Genomic DNA, 27265 nt, shown 5'->3' on the forward strand with positions numbered 1-27265 from the left:
TTTGATAAATCCCAAAATATTTTAGGATGTTCCCCAACATCAACATATATGCTTAAATTGTCCACTCCCATCGACAATCATCCAATGACTGAGATACTGTAAGATTGATGTGACTGTGCAGTTGCGCAAAAAACAAACAAACAAAAAACAAAAAAAAACAGTTCTAACTCATTTGATCGAGACAAAGACAAAATCATTTGTGATATTGGCCACGACCAAGCTTTGCCATCATTAACAGCCTGAGACAAAATGAATGGGACATCATCGAGCTAATCAATAATAAGACATCTTTCAAAGTTGTAAAAAGACTAAAATGTACTCCCAGCACAGAAAAATATGTTTACGGCCGTGTTCAATTCCCCAACAAGAGGTCATCTGTGCCTATTTTCGGTAGGGCGGGGCCCTGCCCCTTACGCCTGGCTGCAAGGAGTTTACTTTGGAGGGTGGCGGAGTGCCTGATTTTCTTGCCCGCCGCCCAACCCTTCCAATTAAATGTGGAATGCGGTGCTCTCGAAGGCCATTTGAAGTGTGCTGTGCTTGCGCGTGGTAGTTAGTTAGCGTAGCTTTCATCCGCACAGAGCCCGTTCATTGTGCTCGCAGTCGGGCAGGTAAGACAGGGCCTTATCTGTTTATTTTTGTGTATGACCGGCCTCACGCCAACCCCGAGACATTTTAGAGCAGGGGTCGGGAACCTTTTTTTTATCAAATTAAACAATTCATATTTTCAAATATTATTTATTGAGAGCCATACTCAGAATTTAAAAGTATAAATATATGAAAGTGCATTTTTTTTCATTTCACCACTTTTAAAGTAAGAAAAAGTCTCTGAATTCTTTTGACAACATTTTTAAGCTGCTGCTAATCAATGAAAGTATGTATGCAGGAGAGTCTAATGAAAAAAAATGATTAAAAAAATGTCAACGCCACTGAACCGACACGATGCTCCTAGCAGTTTCCCTATTTTACCTGACAGGTTAGCGGAGAGCCAGATGCACCAATTATAAGAGCCACATATGGCTTCCGAGCCAAAACAAGGGTACTGTTTTAGAGCAATCGTCATAAAAGCTTGTTCTCAATGTCATTGACTGCGAGCACATTTTTTTTCTCACTATGCACAATTTTAGGAAATGATAAACAGGCGGGTGGGAAAAAAACACGGACATTAGCACTTGGATTCAAAAGTGTAAAGAAGACAGGAATAAAAGCGAATTTGAACTTAATGAACATGCATTAGCGGCCTAGAAGTGCTTTCATCAGCCTTCTTTTCAAACCTTTTCGTTTTCACATCCCTCAGATACAACATCACAGCCCCGGCGAGCGTGGCGGCGCTGAGAGAAAGTCTTTATTTGCTCTCAAATGGGTCTTATCTGAAATAATGAATATGTCCTTGAGAAAAACAAAGAGACCCCTACAAAATAGGCAACTCCTCCATGCAGGCGATAAAGAAGGCCGATAATTGTGTTCGAGTCTTCCTGCCGACGCTCTGGAAATGAGTTTGTTCTTGTTTAGATCAGAGCCGTGTGTCGCTTCCACTCTTTAAAAAAAAAATTCTTGCCCACTTTTTGGGGAAGCTCGCTCGCCTCCTCTCCCAACTGTTTTCAACTCATTTTTAGGCATGCACTCCAAAACCGATCTTGGTTTTCCTCTATTATGTCAAGGTTTGGGCAGAAAAAAATCCCTCGACCCGACTCGGTAACCCAAATGTACTTGTGAGATGCAATGACAAAAGTTTAATCTATTGATTCATATTAACATAGGCAGAAATTTACGGCACTAATTGCTCCAATTGCAAATTGCATTGCTGGAACAACACCAGGAAGTGGCAAAGTTGCACAAATCAACCCGACAACATGTTGTCTAGCCTCTTCATATTTTTAGAAATTGATCTTAGAACTTGAACGGTTGTGGTGCAATGAAAATGCACCCGTGTACAAATATCTGACGCAAATTCCTGTTTTGTAGCCAGCCTCCAGTGGCTATCTCCGGCACTGCAGGGATTTATTTTGTCCATCCCTCGGCTCCGCCCTTCTTCATGTCCCTCGAGAACCCGTCGAAGCCCTGCCTCGCCACCACATCGCTTATTTAGACCCCCCCTTCTCTACCTCCGTGATATCTCAGTTTGTCATTACAGTTCATATTCTTAATTATGCAGCAAATGTCCCCGAGGGAATAGCATGGAGGCCGCTACACCGCAATCTGTCCATATGGCACTTAATTAAAAGTTTTCTTAAGAATAAATTGCATTCAATTCAATTAAAACTGTAATGTCATCGCGTAATAATAGGCCGAGCCTCCTACGACGAACACATAAAATCTATTCTGTGTTTTGCAATAGGAAAAGTGCGTATCTGCCCCCCTACTAAAAAGAAAAAAAAGAAAAAAAGCCCCCTAGTAGAAAATATGCAAAAAGCAAATATCACCAAAGCCTCCTACATGCCACCGAGCCTCGGGCTGCAGCTGCGCCTGAACACTCGAGCTATTTCCAGATTCCACTCTTGGAAATTCACACCATGACAAATGAACCATTGGAGTTTCGGAATTCCTATTTATCTGCCGCGTGCAGAACCACTTGATTTGGGTGTGAAGAATAAAGGAATTATACGGACACCAAAATAAAATAAAATAAAAATCTGATAATTTCAGGGATACACGATGAAATGAATATGTTTTAAAAAAAAGATGCGAACGCCTTGATTAGATGGTGGGCGTGTCCTTATCTGAATGCTCGGAGGAAAATTAGCATCTGACATTAAGCGTCCTGACCCATTGATGTACGCCCACTAAATCCTCCAGGATTATTTCCAAGACAAGGCAGGTTGCTTTGAACAAAGTCAACCTTTTAACTCAGTGATAGACCTCCAAATCATTTAAACTAGGAGGGCCTGGGTTGTAACTGCAAAGGCAAATGCAAGCGTCGTACGGTGACAACGAACTTTACAAAAAGTAACATTATCAAAAAGAAAAGACTTGCATCTCGTATTTACCAGATTATCACCAAAAGATCTCCATTTTTCCCTTCAACAATTTCCTTGCATGTGATAGAAAAGGACATCGGGAAGTTATTCTATCGGTTGCGGGACGCCGACGCGGCGGCTGTTTGGGGAGGCAGTGATGACTTTCCTCTCTTTCACCCTGAAGGGTAAACAAAGTGTTTTTCTTGTTCAAAAAACGCACAGGGTCTTGGCTCTGGCATGGACTTGGCGGCTCACTCAACCTCACTCGACAAGCCCCTGCGACCAGCAGCCTACAGGTGATAACACACACACACACGCACACAAACACAAATATACCGGTGGCATGGTGGTGACACATTTCGGCTCCACATTTATGAACTATTCAACACTCAATGTGACCTACAACACTCATAAGTCATTTTCGGGTTAAATTTGGGAAATTTAGCAAGAAGTCAATCTGCAGAAACAATAAACAAACTAAAATGTTGAATATTGATGGTTTTCCAATAGAGGAGTGTACAATTTTCACCTATGTAGTCACTGTTAGAGTGCCCTCATATACCACACTATCATCTTGAAGGTATGTGGTTTTCGAACATTTGTCACTTGTTGTTTCGGTGCATTCAAGGTTCAAATCCATCATCCGGCTTCATTCAAAACGCTTTCTATGACAGTACAAAGCGAATCTGCACACTCGTTTTGTGGTCTCCACCGGCTCTTTAGTCTGAAAGACTCCCAAATATTTCAACTCTTTGACATACCTTTGATTCAAGCACACAGCAGGACCAGTGGTAAATACAGACAGGAATATTGCTATTTTCCTCATCACAGTGCAAATTTCTTCTTCAAAGTCACCATAACAGAAGCGCACTCACGCAAAGACTTTGACTCCTGTATTTGTATGGTTCAACTGGGTTTATGGGCATTAGTTCGTGTTCATAACTTCCACTTGGATGTGATGTTGATTGCATTACCACATGAACAGGCATACTTGACTATTGTCCCGTTTCCTTGGGTTAATATTTTCTGATGGACCTGGATCCTCTCGACATTGGCAAAGGCGTCCGAGGAAGCGGAAGGACACCCCGTGGCCCAGTTTAGCCTCCCCGTTTTGGGTTAAGGGCACCTGAGGCCCGAGACGAAGTTGGTTGCACTCCCAATCGCCCGCCGCCCCTCTCCCTCCCACCACATAAACAAACTAAGACTTATTTGTCCCCAAGTATACGGCAAGTTTTTGGATTTCCCATTCCTCTCCTGTTTTTTAAAAAATATATTTATTTTTATTAGCACGGCCTGCTAAATTCTGTTTTAGACGCATTAAGAGTCTATGACGTAACCTCTACAGACAAGATAAAACCTGCTGCTGTTTATTTGATTTTCACTTCAAACATGCTAACGTAAACGCTTTTGTCCCTTAGAAGTCTTCTGCAGGTGCATCCTAAAGTATTTCAGAAAACCGAAAAGGCATTAACTTGTCTTGTTTTGCCCCGTTTGTTAACATGAAAGCACATAAATCGATCTTCACTGCCATTGATGGTGATAAACGGAAAGACCAGTCTATTACAGGGCAGAGTGAGTGCGACATTTAAAAAAGCATTTCAAAGTAGGGATACTTTTACTAAAGCATTTCAGAACTTGGAATCAATTCCCGCTCAGTGGCAATCTGATTGTGAGTGTAGTTTGCCTCTGGTTTGAAGTTAGCTAGGGATAGGCTCCAGCACCCCGGGATCCCGACCAGGATAATCAGTGTTGGAAAAAGAAGGAAGGAGTAAGAATACTAGAAATGGTAAAATTGTTTGACTAAAAAATATTCGTAAGCATTTTAATTGTTTAGTTTGAATGTACAATTTCCTTTAATTTCAAGATTGTACTCTCAGCTTGGGTTGAATTTTTAATGACATTTATATTGAGATATACCATGATGGGTTTATTTAAGGATTTATTTTAATGAATGCCAAATTCATTACTTGAATCTTTAGCACATTGAAAAGCATCATGAAAAGAATGCAGTTCTTTGATTAAAAATCCTTTAAAAAACAACAACGAAAAAACAACTACTAGAAATGGTAAAATAGTTAGACTAAAAATACTCCTAAGCATTTTAATTGTTTAGTTTAAATGTACAATTTCCTTTAATTTCAAGATCATATTCTCCGCTTGAGTTGATTTTTTAATGACATTTATATTGAGATATACCATGATGCGTTTATTAAAGGATTTATTTTAATGAATGCCAAATTCATTACTTGAATCTTTAGCACATTGAAAAACATCATGAAAAGAATGCAGTTCTTTGATTAAAAATCATTTTAAAAAAAGTCCACGAAATGACGAGATGTTCATTCTCAATGCAATCTGTCTTCAGTAAGGCCACACAAAAGCGACAAAACTTTTTTTTTTTTGGGGGGGGGGATTGGCACTGTTGGCAGACTTGTCACAAACAGCAAAAAATGATCCATCTGTTGCTCTTAGATCGTTCATTATTGGCACTATTGATCACGTCGCTGTAATCCCCTCCCAAAAATGTGAGAAAAAGAAAAAAGTTGAACAGCATAGAGAGAAACCCTCGCCAATTATTCAGTAAAAACTTTGTTTCTCAAAAACGGATCTTTCCGAACCGGTAAAGCAAATAACTAACACTGAACAACACTGACTCATGTCACATACAAAATGTACTGCTGTCAACGTACTCGCCAAACTGATGGAATGCGGATGTACAGAAAACGCGGGTGTGTGTATGTGTGCGCACACGCATGCACATTCTTTCTTGTCTCATTGGCAAGCTCATGTCCCATCTGCTCTCCAGGGGAGCTGACAGAGAGATAGTTGTCATTATAGAACATTTCTACTCACGCACGCATACACAGTCACACAGCAAACCGCGAACATTTACTTTTAAGCTGACCGACCATTTTACGGCTAATTGACTGTCACAAGGGCTGCGGAGATTAACGCGCATGGGCCGAAACGGTCATGCCACATTTTTTTTTCTTATTTGTTATTGATATTTGCTGGCACCCTCTATGCCCCCCCCCCCTCGCTCATCATCATCATCATCAGGATTAGCGTTTAATGGCAGGCTCACGGCGAAAAGCGCGCCCCTGTCACCGTCTCCCAGATTAGCCGACGCTTTGTGATGGGCTCGCTCGGCAAGACACAACTTTGTCTCTCCAACGGGAAAAGAAGCTTGGAACCACTGTTTTTATTTCTTTATTTTTTTGACGGTACACGCCGTGTGGTTTTAGCTGGAGTTTGTTCTTCTGTTCTCATCCCAAATGATTGACTGCGACGGCTTAAACTTGTTTTCTTTAAGAAGTGGACATCCGCTGTACGAATAATGCAGGATAACAATCACTTTTGCTAAATGACAATTTATGATAAAAGTCACATCCTGTATTTGTTTTAACTAACATTTTCTAGTTTGATTCTCTTTGTTTTTTGCTAGTTTTATTTTTTTGGGACATTTAATAGCATTTTTGTCATGTCTTTTATAGGGGATTTTAAGGGGATGCTGCAGCCAAACAAGGCTAACACTGGGTAATAGGTGGGGTACACCCTGAATTGGTTGCCGGCCAATCACAGGGAATAATGAGACAATCATTTACATATACACTCTTACCTATGAACAATTTGGAGTGTTCCATCAACCTACCATGGGTGTTTTGGAGATGTGGGAGGGAACCGGAGTACCCGGAGAAAACCCATGCAGGAATAAGGAGAACATTCAAACCCCACACGGGAAGGTCGTAGCGTTCCTTGAACCCTTGATCTCACAACTTTGAGGTGGATGTGTTCATCAATCGAGCATCTTTGCGAGTAAAATAGTTCATTGTTTTTATTATTTTTAATTTTATTTTCTTAAATGATTCCTACAAAACGATAAGTGGCATGGCACAAGTTGTGTGATGTTGTCTGACTACTGGAGTCCAGTTTGTGCGTGTCAAAGGAAAAGAGAGAACATTACTTTTGTGTACATTACAGACGTGTGAACAGTCGCATTAGTGATTCACAGCACCTGGCGTTGATGGAGAGGGTGGCAGTGCAGCTGATGGTACAGTACTGAATATTAATGCTTTTTAGGACAAAATTTGAACATGAATTAGACGCCCTATGCGTGCACTGGCACATTTCTCTGATTCAGTTAAACGAGTCACGCAACACCTTTTTTAAACATTTTCGTTTTTCCTGTCCTGTCAATATTTTTATGGCAACTTTTTTAAAAAAAATTAACAGATCTGTTTGTTCTTTAACGGCATCACTCCCTCCACGGATGACAGTCATGCTCTGCATGCATCTGTCTGCTGGTCCCCAGTTTGTCTGCGTATGATCACTTCCTTCCCTACTCTTCGCCGCACTTACATCCACGCATCCCTGTTCCCTCGCCGCCTGGACCGCCGCGCAGCTCCCTTGTTGCCAACTCGCTGTCGCTGTTAACTCCCATAGCATCTTATGTATTGCCAAAGCAGATTGTGTTTGGAGGGCAAGCAATTAAGGGGGAGGCAAGCTCAAAACTGTAATGTAATTTTGGCTGCAATATTCACGGACCAAAGAAGAGGGGAGGAGGGGCGGTCTTGGCGGCGGGTAAGGAAGGGGGTCGCTCACTGAGGAGGGCTTAAGCGGGACAGGAAGCGGCAAAGTCAACACCGTCGAGAATAATGATCCCGAGCGGAGATTTAGCGGGACGGGATCTGGCACTTGCCTAATTACGGGAGGGCAAATGTCAAGCCTGCTCGCTGTCAGCTTGGTGGAGCTTCCGTCTCCTTCACGTCGCAACCCCCCCGCCTTTGTGGTTTTTGTTCTCCTGCAAGTTTTGCCGTTTTTGTGCATCTCATTAAGGGAGAACTGCTCGGAAACCATTCTTCAAATGTTGCCTCTGCGCTTCAAAATTTACTGTCCAACTAAACAAATAATTAACAGAGAAAACCAAACCGACATGGGGAAAAAGTAATGTCATAATTTCAAGTAATACTACTGACAGGCGGATGAGTGGTTAGCACGTCGGCCTCACAGTTTTGGGGGTCCTGGGTTCAAAATCCAGGTGGGTCCACCTCTGGAGTTTGCATGTTCTTCCCAGGCCTGCGTGAGATTTCTCCAGGTACTCTGGTTTCCTCCCACGTTCCAAAAACATGCAAGGTAGGCAGGCTGGTTGGACAATATAAGTTGCCCCTAGGTATGAGTGTGAGCGTGAATGGTTATTTGTCTCCTCGTGCCCTACGTTTGGCTGGCCACCAATTCAGGGTGTCACCTGCCTCGTGCCCGAAGTCAGCTGAGATAGGCTCCGGCACCCCCCCGCAACCCTAGTGAGGATAAAGCGGTTCCGAAAATGAATGAAAGAATGAACTACTGACAGTTCACACAACACTATGCACTCACGTGTTCTTTATCCTCTGCCCAAAAACTTTATTGCATTTGTTGGATCTAATCGATAAACATTCAATAACTTCGAATTAGAGGAAGCACGCAGAGTCGGCCATGATGAGTTTTATCTAGCTTCAGCTGAAGGAGGGGGTCAGAGCAGCCAGCGGCAGGAGCGCGTCTATCCTCCAGCCTGACTAGTTTGAACTCCCTGCCTCCCCCCAACAGGTCGACTAGTTTTATTGACAAAGGTCATGTGACATAGGTACAGACTTTAGGCGGGAAACTGAACAAAGAAATGGGAGTGTCATGGTAGATGACGCGCCCCCAACTCATAGGTGTCACGGACGGAAATTTCCGCTAGGTCATGCAAAATTCTATTCTAGTGACTAAACTAAATAAACCTATTGACTAATAAAAAGCATAAGAATACATTCCATACTCCACATTTCCCCCCTGTAGTTACTATGAAAGAATTTTCATTAGACATCAATTTATATCCCTCCCATCCAGGTTCTAGAATACAAATATCATCAACAGTTACTTTCAACAGGGTATGGAAAATAATAAAATCACTTGTCAAGGCAGAGGCGAAAAACTCGAGGTATTTGGCGTCATTCGAGAAAAATTCCTCTGCGTCCCTCTTAATGAGCGAACACAATTTTTTAAGTCAAGACAAGTACAATTACCCGGACGGCTCGACATCGTGGGACCCGTCACACTTCGAAAGCGCAATAATCTCCAGTATGGTTTGCCATGCGGTGATACTGTATGTCACTGTAAGCTACCAGCGTGTGCTGGATAATGTTTCAAATCATAACTTTGATACAGGGGATTACACACAGAAAAAATACAGAACAGAAACAAAATCGCAAATGAGGGAGTTGCAAATTTAAACAGCATTGACTGGTTTCGTCTGGGATGAAGGTGCAGCAGTGTTCTCCCATCATGGCACACACACCTCCATCCACCGTCCCGCAACATCCCTAAGGGCTATGACAGTTTGGTTAATAAACACTCATGTAACAGTTCAATGTCTTTACACGAAGCATAACTTTATCCACCCCAAGTTGGGAAAATAGCAACTGTATGATTTTCTGGGGGGGCGGACCACAACTTATGGTCACCAGGAACATCACTACCCCAGATTGCATCATGTGGTTTGAATTGCACTGATTTTGCACTGATTTTGATCTCTTATCTCTTACTGTTATGTTCACTCCCCTTAAAAGGAATGCATCTCATCTGCACCACTGCAGATTTAAGTGTGGCGTCTAGACCCAGTGAATTCAGGTTGTCAGGATACCTGTGGAAATGGGTATACGGCTACACACATAACAACTTTCATTCGGAACAATCAGTTTCTCCTGGAACACCATGAAATTATACCACACATCTTCTCCATAGTAGTTCTCCAGATTGTTCTTTCATCTTGCTGTTGAGGGATCGAAGACCCTCCAGGGCCTTGGTTAAACTCCCGTCAGCTGCTGTGTTGTTCGGGATGAACGTGCAGCATTGGTCGCCAAAGATGGAGCACACGCCACCTTCCTTTGCCAGGAGCATGTCAACAGCAATTCTGTTCTGGAACGCCATCAGGAGGTCACCGACAACTGTTCATGGATGGCTGCAAACCCTTCCTCCGTCCTGTTCTGGAGTCGTGCAATTTGGTCAGCGAGCTTATACTCATCTGGTATTGGGTCCCCGTCCAAGAGTGGACCGCTTGGCTCTGCCTTTCCAGCGTTGAGGCAGGACGTTTCCTGCACTTGTTTTCCAACTCGAGGCTCTGTGGGCGGGGCGTTCAGATACGCCCAGGTTGTCACTGACAGTGCAGTCACTGACAGTCCAGTCACTGTGATGTGGGTGGCAACAGCTTTCACTGTGGCTTCTGTATAGAGGTGCAAAGTCTATGGGAGGTCAGGGTTAAGTGAGGGGTGCTCGTGGCAGGTGAGTAGACGTCAGATGAGTTTCTTCACGGACAAGGGTTTTGACACCGTCCGACTTAAAGTCCTACTCAGAGTCACCTGTCTCGAACGACCTTGACCTGAATCGACTTTGACTTTTCAGCGATCTTTGCTGCTGTGGAGGTTGGTGAGTTGGGCCACGAATGGGTCTTCCCATCGTGGAGAGAACCAGGACTTCACTTTTATGACTCGGATCAGGATCCAGTCACCTGGCTACACCACCTCCTGCAAGATAGACAAATATCACGGCAGCTTATATGTTCTTTGGATAAGTTTCTCTCCTTCATCTTCCCATAAAGGAAGTTGGAATGGTCTTCCAATAACTATCTCAAAAAGTGTTAATCTCAAGCTAGTTCTACCAGTTGTTTTGCCATGTTTTGCACTATGCTGTTTGAAAAATGAGCTCCATTGTCACTCCAGCTGATTCTGGAGATCCCATGTTCTTTACAGATCAATAAAATAACAAATTAAACAGTTCCTACAAAAATTTTAAAATAGGTATTTATACCTCTTTACCATACCTCCCCCCTGTTGAGACATTTATATGGCTCAATTATGGAATATATTTTTGGTAGGTACGGTAGGCCTTTAGCTTTGTACAGTTCGTCTGCTGACTGTTCTTGAGATCAGCTCAGTTTTGTTGTTGTGTATGCTGCTGTGTTCTGTCGTTGTCTTCAACACGTGCTTAACATTCATCATTATGTTTGTGAAAATTTAAATACCTTATCAGTCAAAATTAAACATGCTAGCTGATATTCTATTTTGAACACTGCTTCCTTGTTAAGATCAAAACCCATATTTGTTTTTTCCTCTTTCCTACAATTACACAAATTAACTAATCATACTAAGAATAGGAAAAATACAAAAAGCAAACCAGGCTGCTTTCTCCTCAGGAAAACAGCTTTCCCGTTCTCTGTAACAGTTTAGATTCACATCAATTAATATTCAGAAACAAAATGCACACATTTATAATTCTGAAAAGAATTGAACCCACTAAAATGTAACCACCCCTTGTTTGTCAGGGTCAACATTTTTAGCATAACTGTGTCTTTTAGAGCAATTAAAGCCCATTACTTTTAAAATGCATACTAATCAAGTCCCAATTCAATTAACAATGTGTATCGCGTTGCATATTAACCTCAGTTGTTTGAAATTCAAAATATCCCAAACTAGTAGTCTTTTAATCAAATGTAACATTCCATTGTCTTTGGAGTTTGCCAATCAGCTCCTATAAAACTTTCTTAATCAATATTTCTCAATAGTCAGGCATAAAATTAAAATCTAGTTACATTTCTATCCATTGTAGTTTCTCTTTTCTCTCTAATTGTTTACTTTAAAAATCTGTAAGAAGGTTTGGTCTCAATTGAAACGCTTTCACTTTTTTTATGGAGACAATAAAACCAATATAAAAAGTTCCTCATGGCTTACAGCATTGCTCCCCGAGCAATAATCTTTCCAATCAATATTTGAGTGCTTGCCATTTCGTCTGATTACGTCAAAAAGTTTATCTTACCTGCCTCCGCATACGTTTCAACTGAGAGAACCTTCTTACAGAGCACAAAATGGATCCGCTATTTTCATGTCTGCTGGTTTGGTCAGGAACATTTGCACTCTCATCCTGGGTTGCTCATCATGTTTCCTGTTGAGAAATGCAATCTCCCTCTGCCAACCCAAAATTAATGCGTTTCTTTAAAGTTTTTTCTTTTATGCAGACATATGATTAGCCTCATCCTCCAATTCCAATCGTGTAGTTAATAATGGCGTTTGGTACATTCCACTAAATTGGATTTCCATATTTTTCCGGAACGAAATATGGAAACTTTTGTCAATTCAGTCAATTATTCTGTTAACACAATTTGGATGCCATTATCACAATAAATCAATAGTACTTTGGAATTTGGTATCAAGCACTGTCTTTTCAGTGCTCCTAAATTTTGCATAGCAGATTTGTTTCTCCACTTCAATTTTCACATTTGGAGTACTGCTGCTTTTTCCATTAAAAAATTCCTTGGACAAAATATTTTTCCATAATTTGTCGTTGCCATCCCTGGAACGGGCTTATTGGCGAATTCCGAAATCGATTCCAATTTGCTAAATCATTTTCCACCTTGATACCTAACCGATTGATTATATCTTGGTGGTCGGCCAATTAGAAACACAAAAAGACAAACAAACAATCATTCATGTTCACACTCATTTTCAGAAATCAGTGGTCTGCAATTTTTCATCACTGGTGAAGAGCGCCATCCCACGTCTGGGCTTTTTGGCAGCTTACCTCCATTTTGCTGTCTTATCAGCCTAATCATTCTCAAAAGAAATAGGTTAACGTCATTTGGTTGACATCAACTGTTTGATGCTAATGCAATTCGTATATCATTAATATTCTAATAGTCATTAAAATGAACCACGCCAAAGCATATTTCACTTGTTCCGGGCAAAACAAGGAATGCTTTTTGTGCACTTAAAAACATTCCATGCCTCTTCCGTCCCAGGGAAATCATGCCTATCCTAAATCAATTATTTTATCTAAATTTACCTAATAATTTGGATAAATGCCATTTCTGCGTTGTTTTCATGTTTGATATCATTAATAATTTGGATGATTCTTAATACTTAAGTCTAAATCGCAAATCACTCTCATATTTCTAAAACCCAATAGTTAAAGCTCTGGCTGAATTCCTATCCGCTCTAAGAAGGCGGTTTTATTTAAAATAAGAGCCATTTTCTGTGCTCACTGTTACCTCAATTACAATTTAGGGAAAATAACCTTTCACTATGCATTTCCTAATATAAACTTCAGTGTTTAATAAAGGACCCATAATTTTTCACTAATATATCATAACACTGTCAACTATCTCTCTCTCTCTCTACATCTCTCTAAAACTCTCTGTCAACTTTCTCTGTCTCTCTCTTTCTTTCTCTATCTGTCTTTTTCTTTCTCTATCTGTTTCTAAAACTCTGTCAACTTTCTCTGTCTCTCTCTTTCTTTCTCTATCTTTCTCTAAAACTCTCTGTGCAGGGGGAGGGGGCCTTGGGCTAGGCTGGTGTGGGCTCTCTCCTGACTCTAGGTGTGAAAAGGGGCACTAAGAGCTTTGGGGGACCCCCCTCTTTTTGTTTGCACCGGGTGTGCTTGGTGGGTGAGGGGTGTCCGCATCTGTGAAGGGGGGCCGGCTGTAAAGTGGGCTTCTTGCCTGCTCCACATTTTTCGGCCATTTTCTTCCTTTGTTCTGTGTGTGTCTTCAGCAAGATTCAAAAGCAGGCAGACTTTTTAAGGGAATTCTCATGTTCCTTCTTCAGATTTTGGTTCTCTGAGAATTCCTCATAGGCCTTCCTCTTAGCTCATCTTGCCAAAGGTCGTACCTCTTGAGCTCATGTTCAATGATGTTCATAGGGAGGGCCCCAATTTTGAAATGTGTGACTAGTACATGTGAAAAACATATCATTCTTGTTCTCCATGAAGATAGAAAGTTTCTTGAGGAAAGACAACCACCTAAAGCAGCTCCTCATCCTTTCTGTCCAGAATCTTCACAAGCATGTTAACCATGTTTTTGTTTCATTCTTCAATGATCAGGAAAATCTCTCAGCATGAATTTCACATCTTCTTACTTCACGTCCCTTTGTTTGAACGTTTTTTTTTTTTTTTTTTTTAACAATGGTCACATGTTACGCTATTAATACATTTAAGGCGATATTTTACGGCGATTCTCTAGGGACGTCGCATCTAATTTATTATCTCTTTAATACTTATCTTTTATTATCCTATTTATCCGTCTACGCCGTCTTTTTAACCGTTATTCTCTTCAATCCTCTCGATTCATGAGCGCATACCAAGCGCGTACCAAGCGCGACATAAAGCGCGTCACGGCCTACTTCCGGTTCTTAACAAACGCTTCTGGTTTATATAATAGTAGTACTATACTTTTTAATCGAGCGCTTTCTTACTCATCGGGTGCAGTATTTTTGGAAGCTTTATTTTTGACAATCTCCAGAAATCCTTTTAACAAAGGGGACTCTAACCCCCACCTTAGGGGGACTTTTAACCCCCACCCTAGGTTAAGCCGCGTCACCAGCCCACCTCTTGGATCGACATTTAGTTGGCCAGACCGACTAAATGTACGTCCGTTGCATACCTTACGTATCTATTTTCCTTTTTTCTGACATACGTACTTCTCAACAGTATGCACAATTTATCCCCTATTTATGAGGCGTTTTTCTCGACTATTCCACGAATGAAAAACGGGATTCCCACCAGCCTTGTCCTAAATATTAATTTTAAACAGCCCCTTACCTTCTCTTGTGCCTCCTCTTTTCCGATGGGGGTTCGTTCTGCAACCGGGCCGCGATCAACCGAAATGCCCTCTCTTTCAAAGTAAGAGTAGCTGACGTCAGTATTCTCGGCTTTCAGTCCACCGCGGTCCGAAAATTCAGAAATGAATCTCCCGGGTTTCTAAGGCACCAGAAAATGTTGGATCTAATCGATAAACATTCAATAACTTCGAATTAGAGGAAGCACGCAGAGTCGGCCATGATGAGTTTTATCTAGCTTCAGCTGAAGGAGGGGGTCAGAGCAGCCAGCGGCAGGAGCGCGTCTATCCTCCAGCCTGACTAGTTTGAACTCCCTGCCTCCCCCCAACAGGTCGACTAGTTTTATTGACAAAGGTCATGTGACATAGGTACAGACTTTAGGCGGGAAACTGAACAAAGAAATGGGAGTGTCATGGTAGATGACGCGCCCCCAACTCATAGGTGTCACGGACGGAAATTTCCGCTAGGTCATGCAAAATTCTATTCTAGTGACTAAACTAAATAAACCTATTGACTAATAAAAAGCATAAGAATACATTCCATACTCCACAGCATTACAGTGTTTGAGCCCATGAAAAAAAATCAAAATTGTAGGTGCAAAATAAGAAGAAAAAAAATTTGAGTTAGGAAACGGAATATTAAAAAAAAAACAAGTTTGTCTGCTCATTGTAACGTAATGGAGCTGGTGCACGCAATTCACCTCATACAAACTTACCACTGTCTTTCATGAGAGCGCTAGGGATTCAGAAAAACATTCAGGACAACAAAGATGAGACATGACTTTAAGTTAATAGCGGGCTAGGAATACAAAAGGAAAAAAAGGCTTCGAGTTGATGTTTTCTGAGCTGAAACGCCCAGATAGCGTCATTCTTTCTATGAGGGGTCGCAATCCTGTCAGAGTTTTTCACAAGACGCAAGCGCTCTAATCAAATAAAAGCTGGCGGACATTTTTGCTGGGTGCTTCTCTGACAAGTTGAGCTATTTGAAAATGAAATTATTCCGCATTTACAACTGTGCCAGATACAACAACAAGGTGAACGTGTCAAGGTTTTTTGCCACGCTGTGTGGGACAAAATGTCATATTCTGTGTATAAAAACTGCTTTTTTTCCAATCCATTCCAGAGCAAGGGTGAGGTGAGACGAAAGGTTCACCCCCCCGCTTAGGCGACATTCATTTGACGGAGATATCCGACGTTGAATGGAATGGAATGAGCTTCTTCCCATTCAGAGGAGAATGCTGTGAATGGACGGTTCAGGAGGTGAGAACGGTTCATGTAAAGAAACGAGAGTTTGTGCTGAGGTGACTCCGTTACCCGGCAGCTGCTATCAGTCTTGACGTGTGTCGGCCGTGCTCCCAATTACTCCGGTTCAATAGACTGGTTCAAATTCCCCAGAACCGTGAGCCCTTTGTTTGTGCTCCCCTGCTACTGTAAATGTTCCCAGCCCCGAGCCTCCTACTTTTGTTGCCCTACCAGCGTTTCCCATACATCTTGAAAATGACTCCCCAAATTCTGACAAACAAAATATGTGAAAAAATGCATCAACCAGTGAGTCGGACCGAGGTTCAAGTCTTCTCCGCCGGTTCCCGGAGGAGCAAGAGACGACAACGACAGACGGAGGTGATCTCGCGAGGAGGTGCAAAGTGGGAACGGCGCAGGGGGAACCCCGACTGGGCAAAAAGACACATAACCCCCGACCCCACCCCCCCAACACACACACACACACACACACTCTCACTTGTACGCGTGTCAGACAGAGCCCCGCAGTCCCACCTTTGACACTAAGCTTCAAGAAGCAGGAAAACTGGCTCATCCCCACTAACACAGACTGGCAGGTGAGGCTAAGAAGCCTCTGTTCTCCCTTGCTCTTCTCTCCCTTTCATTCCTTTACTTTCACCTCTATTCCTGTTCCCTCGTATCCATCTGTTCATTCTCTCGCACACAAACCCACGCCAAGCCCCCCACCCCCTGCCTCCCTTCTCTTCGGTGGCTGCGGGCTGCAGGTTGAACTCATCTGTCAGGATCAGAAAGGGGCTGGAGTGACGGGAGACTCCTGTTCCGGCAAGATAAACAGCCAGCGCAGATCAAAAATATTCTCCCTGGGAAGACACACGCGTTGGCGCACGAACACCCACTCGTGCGCGCAAAAGGCGTCGGGATGCAGGGTGTTCGCGCCTTGTCAGCTTAAGAAAGAAAAAAAAATATGGTGCGGCATTCCAAATTCAGGAACTACTTAGTTATTTACAAAGGGAGGGGGAAAAAAGTTTGAATCGGACCAAAACATTTGGCGAGGGGACCGAAACCCAAGTGACAAGTACATTTTTTGGACGTGCCACAGAGAGTTTGATGATCGGCGCGACATTATTTAGTTAGTGTGACTTTTTGTGTTGTGAATGCCGACACTAAAAGTGTTAACACGAATTGGAAAGATTAACACATTTTTTTTCCAAAGGACAGAAAGTTCAAACATATGGCAAACTGAAAAACAATTAAATACAGACGCTCCCCTACTTACAAACATTCGAGTTACAAACAATGGTACATACGAACATGTCTGCAAATTGCGTTTATGTCGAAAAATGTTCGTAAATTTGATTTTGTATTGTGCGCCTTTTTCCGAGTAGTGCTTCTTTCCGCCGCTAATACCGACGCCTGGCGCTGTGAGCGCTCACCCAGCATCTACCTTCCTCTGCCCAGTTCGTTGTAATACGGAAGTGTGTGAACGTATCTCCAGTGCGCAAAGAACCTTTTTCATTTGTATCATTAAATATCTCGTGCATCCATTATTGAATATTGTTGGTGAATAGCGAAAGGCTTCTATTGAGGGAGGTGCAAGGAAGGGGCAAGCCATTTGAAATGAATGGCAATAATAACAAAGCTTGATGCGCGTCAGAAAGTGGTGAGCGTTGCACGTGAATACAACTTGAATCGTTCGACCGTCCGTACGATTTATAAACATAAAGATCGAGCAGCAGGACCCAAATATTGAACATTGCACAAAGTTTGCAAATCAATTGAATGATGCCATACAGTGCTACCGCATCATTTATGATGGAAAAAAGAAGAAAACTGCAATCGTCATTAGATAGCTTCTTTCGGCCAGTGTCTAGTAAATCTCTCTCTCTCTCTAATGTATGTATACAGTACTGTATGTATCTCTCCATTTTATTAAATGTTTTTTTCAGTACAAACCAGTGTGTGTTACTTATACAAGCCTTAAACATACAAATGCACGTATATATACTTATATAGGCCTTAAACATAAATTATAATACAAAATATAGCACTGAGCAACTTATGAACAAATTCAACTTATGAACAATCGCTCGGAACCTAACTCGTTCGTAAGTAGGGGAGCGTCTGTATGCTTCCTGAAGTCACAATTTCAATTACCGAGGGGACACACTGAGTGAAAGGGAAACACCATTGACCTAATTGGGCTGGAAAAGGGGGGATAGGAAGGACTGAGGCAGGACATGCTTTGGTGAGGAAGAAAAGAATGCTAGAACCCATTTCTTTTCAAATTTTCAATCTAAGGGGGAAAAAGAGCAAACAGGGAATAAAGATACAGAAAGATGGATTGTACTGATGCACTAAAAGGACTGAAAAAGGGAGGACAGAAACGACGAGGGTAGCAATGTGCCAGGAGTGCTAATGAACTCTTCCTTTTTATTTTTCTTATTGAATGCCAACAGGTGGACATTGAAGTACATTTTTCCCCTTTTAGCCAAAAAAGAGTAGAGGTCGCCAAGCTCTTTTATTCTGAGCATTTAAGCGTGCCTGTAAAAAGTGTGTTTTAATAATAAGCCCACGTGTACCGGTCGATATAGATTGTCAGAAGCGACAAAGAGATTTTTTTTGGAAGCGCCTCACAAACGTAACATCTGAGCGAGATGCCAAAATTCCCCAAATCTTCCATTTGATGTTTGAAGAAGCCTCGAGTGGGAAGAAATACGGAGAGAAGCGGAAGGGGTGGAGAGAAAAAAAGGGGAAAGGAGAATGAGACAGGAGGGAAAAGAACATTAGTGAAGGCCGTGCCAAGTTCGGGATCTGCCTGCCCGAGGTGAGCGCAGTTGCATTGTGGGAGCGGTAAGAGATGGTGAAGGGGGGGGGGGGCTTTGTCAGGTATGTCTCTGTTTCTATCTGAGCACTCCAACATGTGCATTTTCTTTCCCTGCTGCTGCTCGCCCGGATAACAAATCATTCCCTACAGCGCCTTCTGTTAACCTCGTCATCGCTGTTAATAACATTTGGAGATGCTAAGCTTGTAAATTAGCGAATCTGGACCGCGGAGATATTATTTATGCTTGTCTTCCATCCTGAAAGACTTGTCTTGATGGGTAAATTGTGTTTAATTCTTGGAGGAAGCCTTTTTCCCCCTGATTTTTTTCGTTTTTTTTTTCTTCCCACCGCAGCATGAGATGAGATTAATCCCTTGACAACCTTTGCAGGCGCACTTCAAAATTGCTCCCAAATGTCACTGTGAGATTTGCGGAGGGGAGGGAATGGGCACAGCCCCTGCATAAAAAAATAAAATAAATAAACGGGGGCAGAGGCAGTGGGATAAAATCAACGGCGGTGAAGTTTTCGAGTGATTCCATTCATGATAATTAAAAGTTACACTTGTCGCCCTGGGACTGTATTTGACTAAGCTGTTTGCTCCTTTTTATGTCACTTTAGGCTATAGTGAGTCTCCAGGCTCATCTTTCCACCTCAGGGTCCAATGTGACAACCTGAGCACTTCGGACGGGTTCTGGTCCGGCTCCAACCTCCCAGAATCCCGACCGAGGGGCGGCTGGCAAAGGGGCTATCGCTTTCCTGGCGACCCCAAAAGATTTGCGGCCATAACGCGTGTCAACCCAAATCCATCATCTTCTACTTTTCTCATGAGGTTAGTTCATTCCTGTGTGGTCCCTTCTAGCTTTCTTCCGCTTGTAGTACAGTTTGCGAGATGTTTTCAAACAGCCAATAAGAATATAGTCAACAGGGTTAAAATCACTTTGGTAAACCAGAACAAAATGTAACAGTCTTTCGAATTTGGACATGTTAGAGTAACAAAATATTACAACTCGTCCATGAATCGTAAGTAACAAAGGCATACATACAAACACATTTTTATTTTAGAATGAAACACGGCGCAATGATTGAAAACAATGGTTTCAAATGTTCTAAAGGAAACATGTAGCCTGTAGCATAATATGCAAACTAGCCAGCTGTTTCCTGATTGATTTTTTTAATCCAGGGGTTTCGCTTCCTTTCTCCTAAAAATGCACAACTGATGTACATTTTCTCTGCTTTACAAAAGATCATTTAAGGTGAAGGTTTATTTCTGAACCTTTTTTCGCCCCAGTCAAAGCAAAAGTTAGTGTTTAAATTCAAAGTGCAACTTCATTCCTGTGTGTTCAATTTAAGAGCCCCACCAGTCGCAAGGTCAATCTTCTCTCAGGGATTTCTTTTTGTTCGCCTGACAAAGCGACTGATGCATTCTTTGAGAGTGACCCAACAATACATGCTCTCGCCGAGGTCATAACGTCAACATTTGTCGGCGGTCTTTCATCTACCGTGAATAATAAGAGAAAGAGAGGAAAACCGGATGGTTTGAAAGTTTTCAACCCTTGTAAGAAAAAGAATGTAACCCATGAAACAAATCACAAGTGATTGCGTATGTGCGACACAGGTACACTGCGTCTGTCTGTCACTGTCTGAGTAGATTTGACACTTTTTTTTGGAGATCCCACATTACCGCCGAGAGAGAAAAAACTGTCCTCTTGCAACGCTGTGTTTATTTATCGGAACAGACTCCTCTCTATAAAGTGACAGTTGACACGGCGCTCCGATAAAGTGGCACGAGGTTCCGTTTCTAGACTGATTGATACGACCCGCTGATCCGGACTTGGGCATCTTTGTAGAATTTAGCAGTTTCTGCCCAACCGTGCTGTAAAAGGATTATTTTAAAGGACGAGAGAGAGATTAATGTGCGCTATGAGGAAAATTTCCTTAGCAGGCACGGCTGTCAAACAATAGGAAATGTACAGAGGATGCCTGATTTACAGTTGCATTTCAGCATTGGGGTTAATCTTGACATCACAAACATAGTTTTAGGTCAAGCTATCGCTCCTGCCTCAACGTCAAGATCCGTCTGTGTTTACGGGCCCGTGCTCATTTGCGGTCACGACCGGGCTCTCTCGGGCCTTGTAAAGAATGTCGGCGTGCAGCGGCTTAGCCGCACTCAACGCAGACCGTTTATGTCCGTGAACAAACGGGACAAGAGGGAGCGAGTAGATGTCTCTCACCGTAATGCTACATTCTGACTCAAGCGAAGTGTTTATATTCACCGTAAAATTGAATAAGACTAAGTGGCAGATCCATTCTGTCAGTTGTTTTGCATTTTCAAAGAAAGCAGAGCTTAAGACTACTGAAGAAAATGGCTTTGCGAAGTTGTATTTTAGTCAAAGAAATGATGAAAATGACCCTAAATTGCCTAAAAGTTGTAGGGCTGTAGCTGGCGACTATTTAAGCAATTGATTAATCTACTGTTTAATTAATTTAACTAATCAAGTAATTGGATAACAAACAGTTCGACCTAAAAACAAAGAAATAAGTCTTAATGCTTGCTAGAATGTTTATTTTGACCACTTGTGCCAAGATTGCCCTTTCAAAAGAGCATCAAATAGTGGTTATGTTGTATTCACTGTTGTATCCTCCCAAATCTATAAAAGTAAATACAGTAGTTTCTAAATAAACCATTTTAAACACTACTCTAATGAAGCGATAAATTGAAACAGCAAAATTTGATTTTCCTAATTGAATTAAAAGTTGCAGCCCTACATGTTTTGGTGGGTCTCTCAATGCTGGACCTGACCAGTAGCAAGTTTAGTTTTGCTTCAGTCCCAGGACAGAATCATTGTTCTGTATTGGACCAGTGGCAGGCCGTCAGGGCCTTCAAGGCATTCTCTGCTGGCCTAAGAAATATCTGAATCATATATTATATTTTGTCCATCAATACACTTATTAAATAATTCCAAATTGTCTGTTAGCTTCCTTTCATTGCTTTTCGCACTGGTTGCACTGCTTCCAGATGTGTGTTTTCATATTGAAGCATTTTAACCAATCACATTTCAGCCATTATTTGTTGCCATGGTCAGAAATCTGCCTCAAGGCCTACACAATCAGTTCTGCAGGCTCTCCTGCATTAAACAAGCGTCGATAAGACTGTTACTTTAACCGATCAGATTTCAAGTTGGCAACACCACAATGCCTTGTCGCAGGCGTAGGGATACGTCATTGCCTTCTCGCAGGCGTAGGGATACGTCATTTCTTTCCCCAACTATGATTGGCTAGTGATATAGTGATAGTGAGAGTGGACTAGCCAGGGGCTACCAAACTGTATCTGGTGCGAGCTGCATGAGCAAATATATTGTTGTGTTGATTTAAAGCAATTTTCAAGACGAACTTTTCAAGAAAAAAAAGCTGGACATCATTAAGAAAGGTCGGACAACTCCAAAGCAAGCAAGCCTGTCACAACCGGGAAAGAACGTTTTCAGCACTAAATCAAAATAAACGTATGCCAGAAATACGACAGGACAGGCTCGACAGCATTAGCTTCGATGGCGATAGAAAAGAAGGAAGAAAGAAAGGAGGATGGATATTGTGTACAGTTAAAAAAGGATTTTTGGTGAGTAAAATATGGCTATATTCCTAAATAATATTTCAATTGTGGGCCCGGTTCTGATATCTGAAAAGTTCCAGTGTTTGTATTTAAGATCCAGTGTTTGTATTTAATCACTAAATGCTGCTAGGAAGTGGATTTTACCCCATTTTAGAGCAATTTTTGCCGTTTCGCCATTGGCATCCATCACTGTCTTTTCCCGGGGAAATCACCCCCCTGGCCCGGTTGTAATGTCTGAAAAGCACCAGTATTTGTATTTCATCATTAAATGCTGCTAGGAAGTGGATTTTACCCCTTTTTTGCATTTATTTATTGATTATTTTTTATGTGTCGCAGCTGTAGCTGCAGTAGAGGTTTTATTGCCATAAAATCGTTTTTGAGGGTTGGATTTATTCGTTGAAGGCGCTACGAGAAAATGCACGGACCGCCACTGTATTAGACTCATGGCTAACGTGCCGATTCAACAATCACTCCAGCTACCTCCTATCACTGATTTATCTTCAGGAGTTAGGGATCTAAATCTACTTGTAATACACAGCTCACTGACCATGTAATCCCCGAGAACATCAGAATAAATCCATGCTAGATCCGCTACATGCAGACTTGCGGCCGCAGCCAAGCGAGGCCATTACGGCGTGGCCTCGACGCCTTTGGCAAAGGGGTGCTAATGGGTCGTCGACGAATTGACTTTTACGCCATTAGGAAACCTCCATCTGGGAAATCCTACTTACTCTCATGATGCAGTACAGCAGCTGTTCCAAGTTTTAGCTTTAAACCCACAATCCCCTTGCTATCATGACTCTTCTTGTTGCTTTTGTCGCCTCGCCTTTGCGGATCAGTCGTCCCAAATTTGGATGGACTGTTCATTTTGCATTATTTGCGGCTTCTGATTAAACGTTCACCACAGAAACGTTCACTTCAATGGTGCATCTGCCTACTTTTGGACCACATTTCACAAATCTTTGTCATTTTGGAAAACTTGACACTTTTTCACCCAAATGCGTGTTGACTGTTAGAGCAATCAATCTTTCTAAAATTTTGACCAGGACTGTTGATCTCACACACTCAGTTGCAGTGAAAAACCTTGACTAAATATGATAAATAAGGGAATTGCCTTAGGTCATCCCAGCAGTCTGAGCAATTAGCGCATGTAATTTCTGCTTAGTCATTTTGTTCTCCAATTCTGGATTGACCTGGATTTTTCCCAATTGCTGAGACTAAATAAATAAATTAAATCCCAACAATTCCTGCCTGGGGGAAGCGGGGAGATGGGGCCAGCTGGTGCTAACGCGGTTACAAATGCAGGCTGACAAGTTTTTTCTGTCCACCCTTGTCTGGAAAACTGAAAATAATGCGCAAAACAAAGCAAGTTGGTCTCAAGTGGGATTCAAAGTCAACTGTCAGGACACATGGCTGTCAGCTGTGGCTTTTGGCGCCCGTGTCGCAAGTGCGGGGGAAATTTTTTGTCGCGACAAAGAAGCTAAGAGACAAATAAATGGGCTTTTAAATCTTGGAGCCAAATGAAGCGAGCCAGGCGATGGAATCAGAATTCCGAGCCCCCTCGGTCCGTCTTTTCGGGGGGACAAGTGAGAGGCCAGCGATCTCTTGCCTTGGCCGGAAGACACTTTCCCGGTCCGGAGGGGTTAGCGGTAGGCTGTCTGAGAAGCTGGCAGCCGCCAGGGCTCCACTGGGGGTTGTTTTTGAGATGTAGGGGGATCTTGTGGATGCTTGGCATGCAGTGGACACTGACTGCTTCCAAATAGCGGCGCCTGTGCCAGGGCCCGGCGAGCTCTCGCTCATTACACCACACGTACAGAAGCGCTCCAGGCCCAGAGCTCGCAAGGCTCCCCAGACAGATTCATAGAAAACCCACTGGGTGCCTTATTTATTGGCTTGCCTGGAAATGTTTCCCAACTCTCAATACTCCAAACAAATTTGTCTTGCAACACAGGATCAGGCATCTCCCGAGTGCTTACTTCCTCTCACGGTTGTGTCTTCTTTGATCGTTACAGCATTAAGTATATATCATTTTGTTAATGTGTACACCTGCACAACATTTTCCTAGATTTTTCCTAGTGTAACTGTGATTGTTTTTGCTCTGAACTAGGAGGAGGTAATGTTTGAAAAAGTCAGACAAACACAATTTTTAATTAATGTAATTTAATAGGATTTGGTACAAAACTAGCAATGTAATGGAATATTACATGTGCTGATTTCCTGCTCCACAAGTTAGGCATGACAGCTCGCTAGTTTGCCTCTGGTGTTAACTTCACCTAACTTAGAAGGGAACACTTGTGTCTGCTCGTTTTTTTTGGGAGGCATGTAGTTGGAAGTGGCAGAAGTAAGCATTGTCCCTTAACAACAGTAGCTAGGATGTATAGTTGGTCAGGTGTCGTTGGGGGTGGGGTTTCCAAACTGTCAAGTGTGCTATACAAATAAATTTGCCTTACCTAACCTAGTACATTATCATTAATCTTCAGCAATTCGTCTATTTCCTAAATTAAAATGACAATTTTCACACAAAAAAACACTTAGTTGAAAGCTTAAACGTTTCCGTACTCTTTAAAAACATGAAAAGGTATGGTAATGAAGTCACTCAGCGAATTCATGAGTAGTATGAATTTTGATAATTTGTGCATATAATACATGGGAATATCTAATCCTGCCGTTATTTGCATTTATTTCTCCATGCCTTTATTTACTTCCAGTTCTAACCCTATATTTGTTTTACCTCAAGTCGTCCCATGTTCCTTGTAATCCCCTTTAGAGCATCATTGCCCCACGTTCGTTCCTTGTCCCTCTGCCTCTTCGTGTTACCGTATCCCTGAGCCGATTCCCTCACACCCCACCCCTAGCCGGCGGTCCCTTGTATTCAATGTCTCTCTGCTCATCCGTTTATCACTCGCCCTTGTTCCGCTTATCCCCGAGGGTTTTGTTTATTTGTGTTTCGAGCTGCTTTTACAGCTTGCGACTGACCCCACCTATTTTCTCACCAGTCATTTGAACAGCAGGGCTGCTTTGCAGCTACGCCACCAATTAACATACCATTAGCATAATATTTGCATGTGTGCATTAGGGTGTTGATGGCGAGAGAGAATAACAGTCCCCCGTGTGCGAGCGCGGTCCTTAGAAGAAATTATATACATTTCATGGAATATGACATTAAAGCGCCCACGGGCTGCTTGGCTGCTTTCAAGTTCACCGTGAAAAGTTCTGTCCACCTACGCAACAACAGCTGACAAGCCGTCCGATCACTTCCTTTTATCGTCTTCCATCACTGCTTCTGCCTAATGACTTGTCGCGAAGTACACCTGCACTGTCTCATCATATCACATCTTATAAAGCAGGCGCGCAAATATTTTAATGCTCTCTGGAGCAAGAACTTTTATCACACACTTTGAAAATTAAGGAGTTTTCATATTCCTTTTTGTTGGTGGCGAGTCTTCCAACTTTGCCACGACGCTCAACGCCCACATGCATCGAAGAGAACTGTTTCCTCAATTCTGCGTCGCCCATCTGTCGCAGGTGGTGCAAATTTGGCAGCATTTGGCTTTCAACCAGCCATGCCACTTTTTAGGACTGGGTCGACACAGTTAAATTTCTGCTGAATGGAGTTTCATTTTATCCGAGGAGCCAAGAATGATGATATGATGCTTGTCTGACTGTTCCATTTGAGCCTTGGATTGTTGATTTTTGTGGGTCTACTCATGATCGACTAGTCTTCCGAGAATCATGCTGATGAGTGAAACTGGTTTTAGGGCTCAGGTTATCTTGCCCAAAATAGATCATTTAAAAAAATGGAAGAAGTCTTATGGCGTTTTGAGCATATGCTCTTGTGGCTTTTATTCTGGGTCCATTTATGCTGGACATACCAACTTCCATGTGGGTTTGTGGAACTAGATCTGTGGGCTGAAATCTTCAAATCATAATTGGCTGAGTTTGTTTGTTTATTACATATATTTTTTATGGACTAGCCTACCAAGTTTCAGATTGAAATTGAATATATATTGCCAGTTGCCGAAAGATAGCCATAACCAGTCCGAAATGCCGAATTCAAATGAAAATGGCAAATATACGGAGTATTTTTTTGTGGGTCAACCCATGATGGAGATACCTACCCACCTCCATGCTGGTAGGTGACACTAGCTTTGGGGCTGAATTATATCCAATCTCTTACAATGGCCAAAATACCCCCAAGAGCAGCTAAAGTAAAGGTAAATGCCATTGGGTATATGTTCTTCAGACTTCGTTTGTGGGTCACCTCACGGGGTACACATGTAGTACGTGTAGTTTCGAGTTGCAAACTGAGACTATCTTCAGGGACAGAATTTTTTTTAACAAAAATGTAATTGAGTGTTATCTAGCAGTGAGAATGGTTTACATGTACCAAAATCCACGAGAAAAAAAAGTCATTTGATGGACAGGGGCAAAAGTAGGCCAGCCAACGGCAGCGATAATGACGAAGCGGTGTGGCATCCTGAGCCAGCTTCTTGGCCCAGGATAAAGCCCCCGCAGGCCTCGCTGCTACGTTGTGCGCCACGCCTGTCCCTCACATGCCGCCACTCTCGTCACATTAGTCCGCCGCTCAAAACACCGACGCCTAATATCTGCTTGCTAACGGTCCGCCATTTTGTCTCACTCGAAGGCCCTCGGGCCCATCCTGCGCACCGTGACGTGCAAGGTAATCATCTCCAATACACAAAATACTGTCTATATTCAGGCGCTAATGAATGACATTTCAAACATTTGCCTTTTTGAGGAAACGTCACCTAAATTCAGAGTGAAACAGTCATTTTAATGGCTGTCAATTTTAACTTAAGAGTATGGAAGAGTTGCACCGTACACATGCTTACATATTTCTATTTAATTCCACACTGCGGCATCACATTACTTTAGTTTTATGGCTTGAGTGCTTGTGTTTTCTGACACGGGACCATTTTATTGGCTCTTAATGCATCAGTCACCTGCTATTAATGGCCTTCTTCTTCAGATGAGCCCTGACGGATGTTTTTGCAGCTTAGC

General features: G+C 42.4%; 1 protein-coding gene across 3 annotated transcripts in view; it reads left to right on the forward strand.

Moving 5' to 3' along the window:
* Positions 1–15730: 15730 nt before the first annotated feature.
* LOC144069111 (uncharacterized) overlaps positions 15731–27265 on the forward strand; it is a 163081-nt gene continuing 151546 nt past the window's right edge. For all 3 annotated transcript variants that reach the window (XM_077594224.1, XM_077594226.1, XM_077594225.1), the window contains exons 1-2: positions 15731–15834; positions 19255–19465. In XM_077594224.1, the coding sequence (XP_077450350.1) occupies positions 15819–15834; positions 19255–19465 (227 nt within the window). In that variant the 5' untranslated portion in view covers positions 15731–15818. The remainder of the gene's footprint in view (positions 15835–19254; positions 19466–27265) is intronic.

The sequence above is a fragment of the Stigmatopora argus genome, chromosome 23, assembly GCF_051989625.1.
Source record: "Stigmatopora argus isolate UIUO_Sarg chromosome 23, RoL_Sarg_1.0, whole genome shotgun sequence".
Classification (NCBI taxonomy): Eukaryota; Metazoa; Chordata; class Actinopteri; order Syngnathiformes; family Syngnathidae; genus Stigmatopora; species Stigmatopora argus.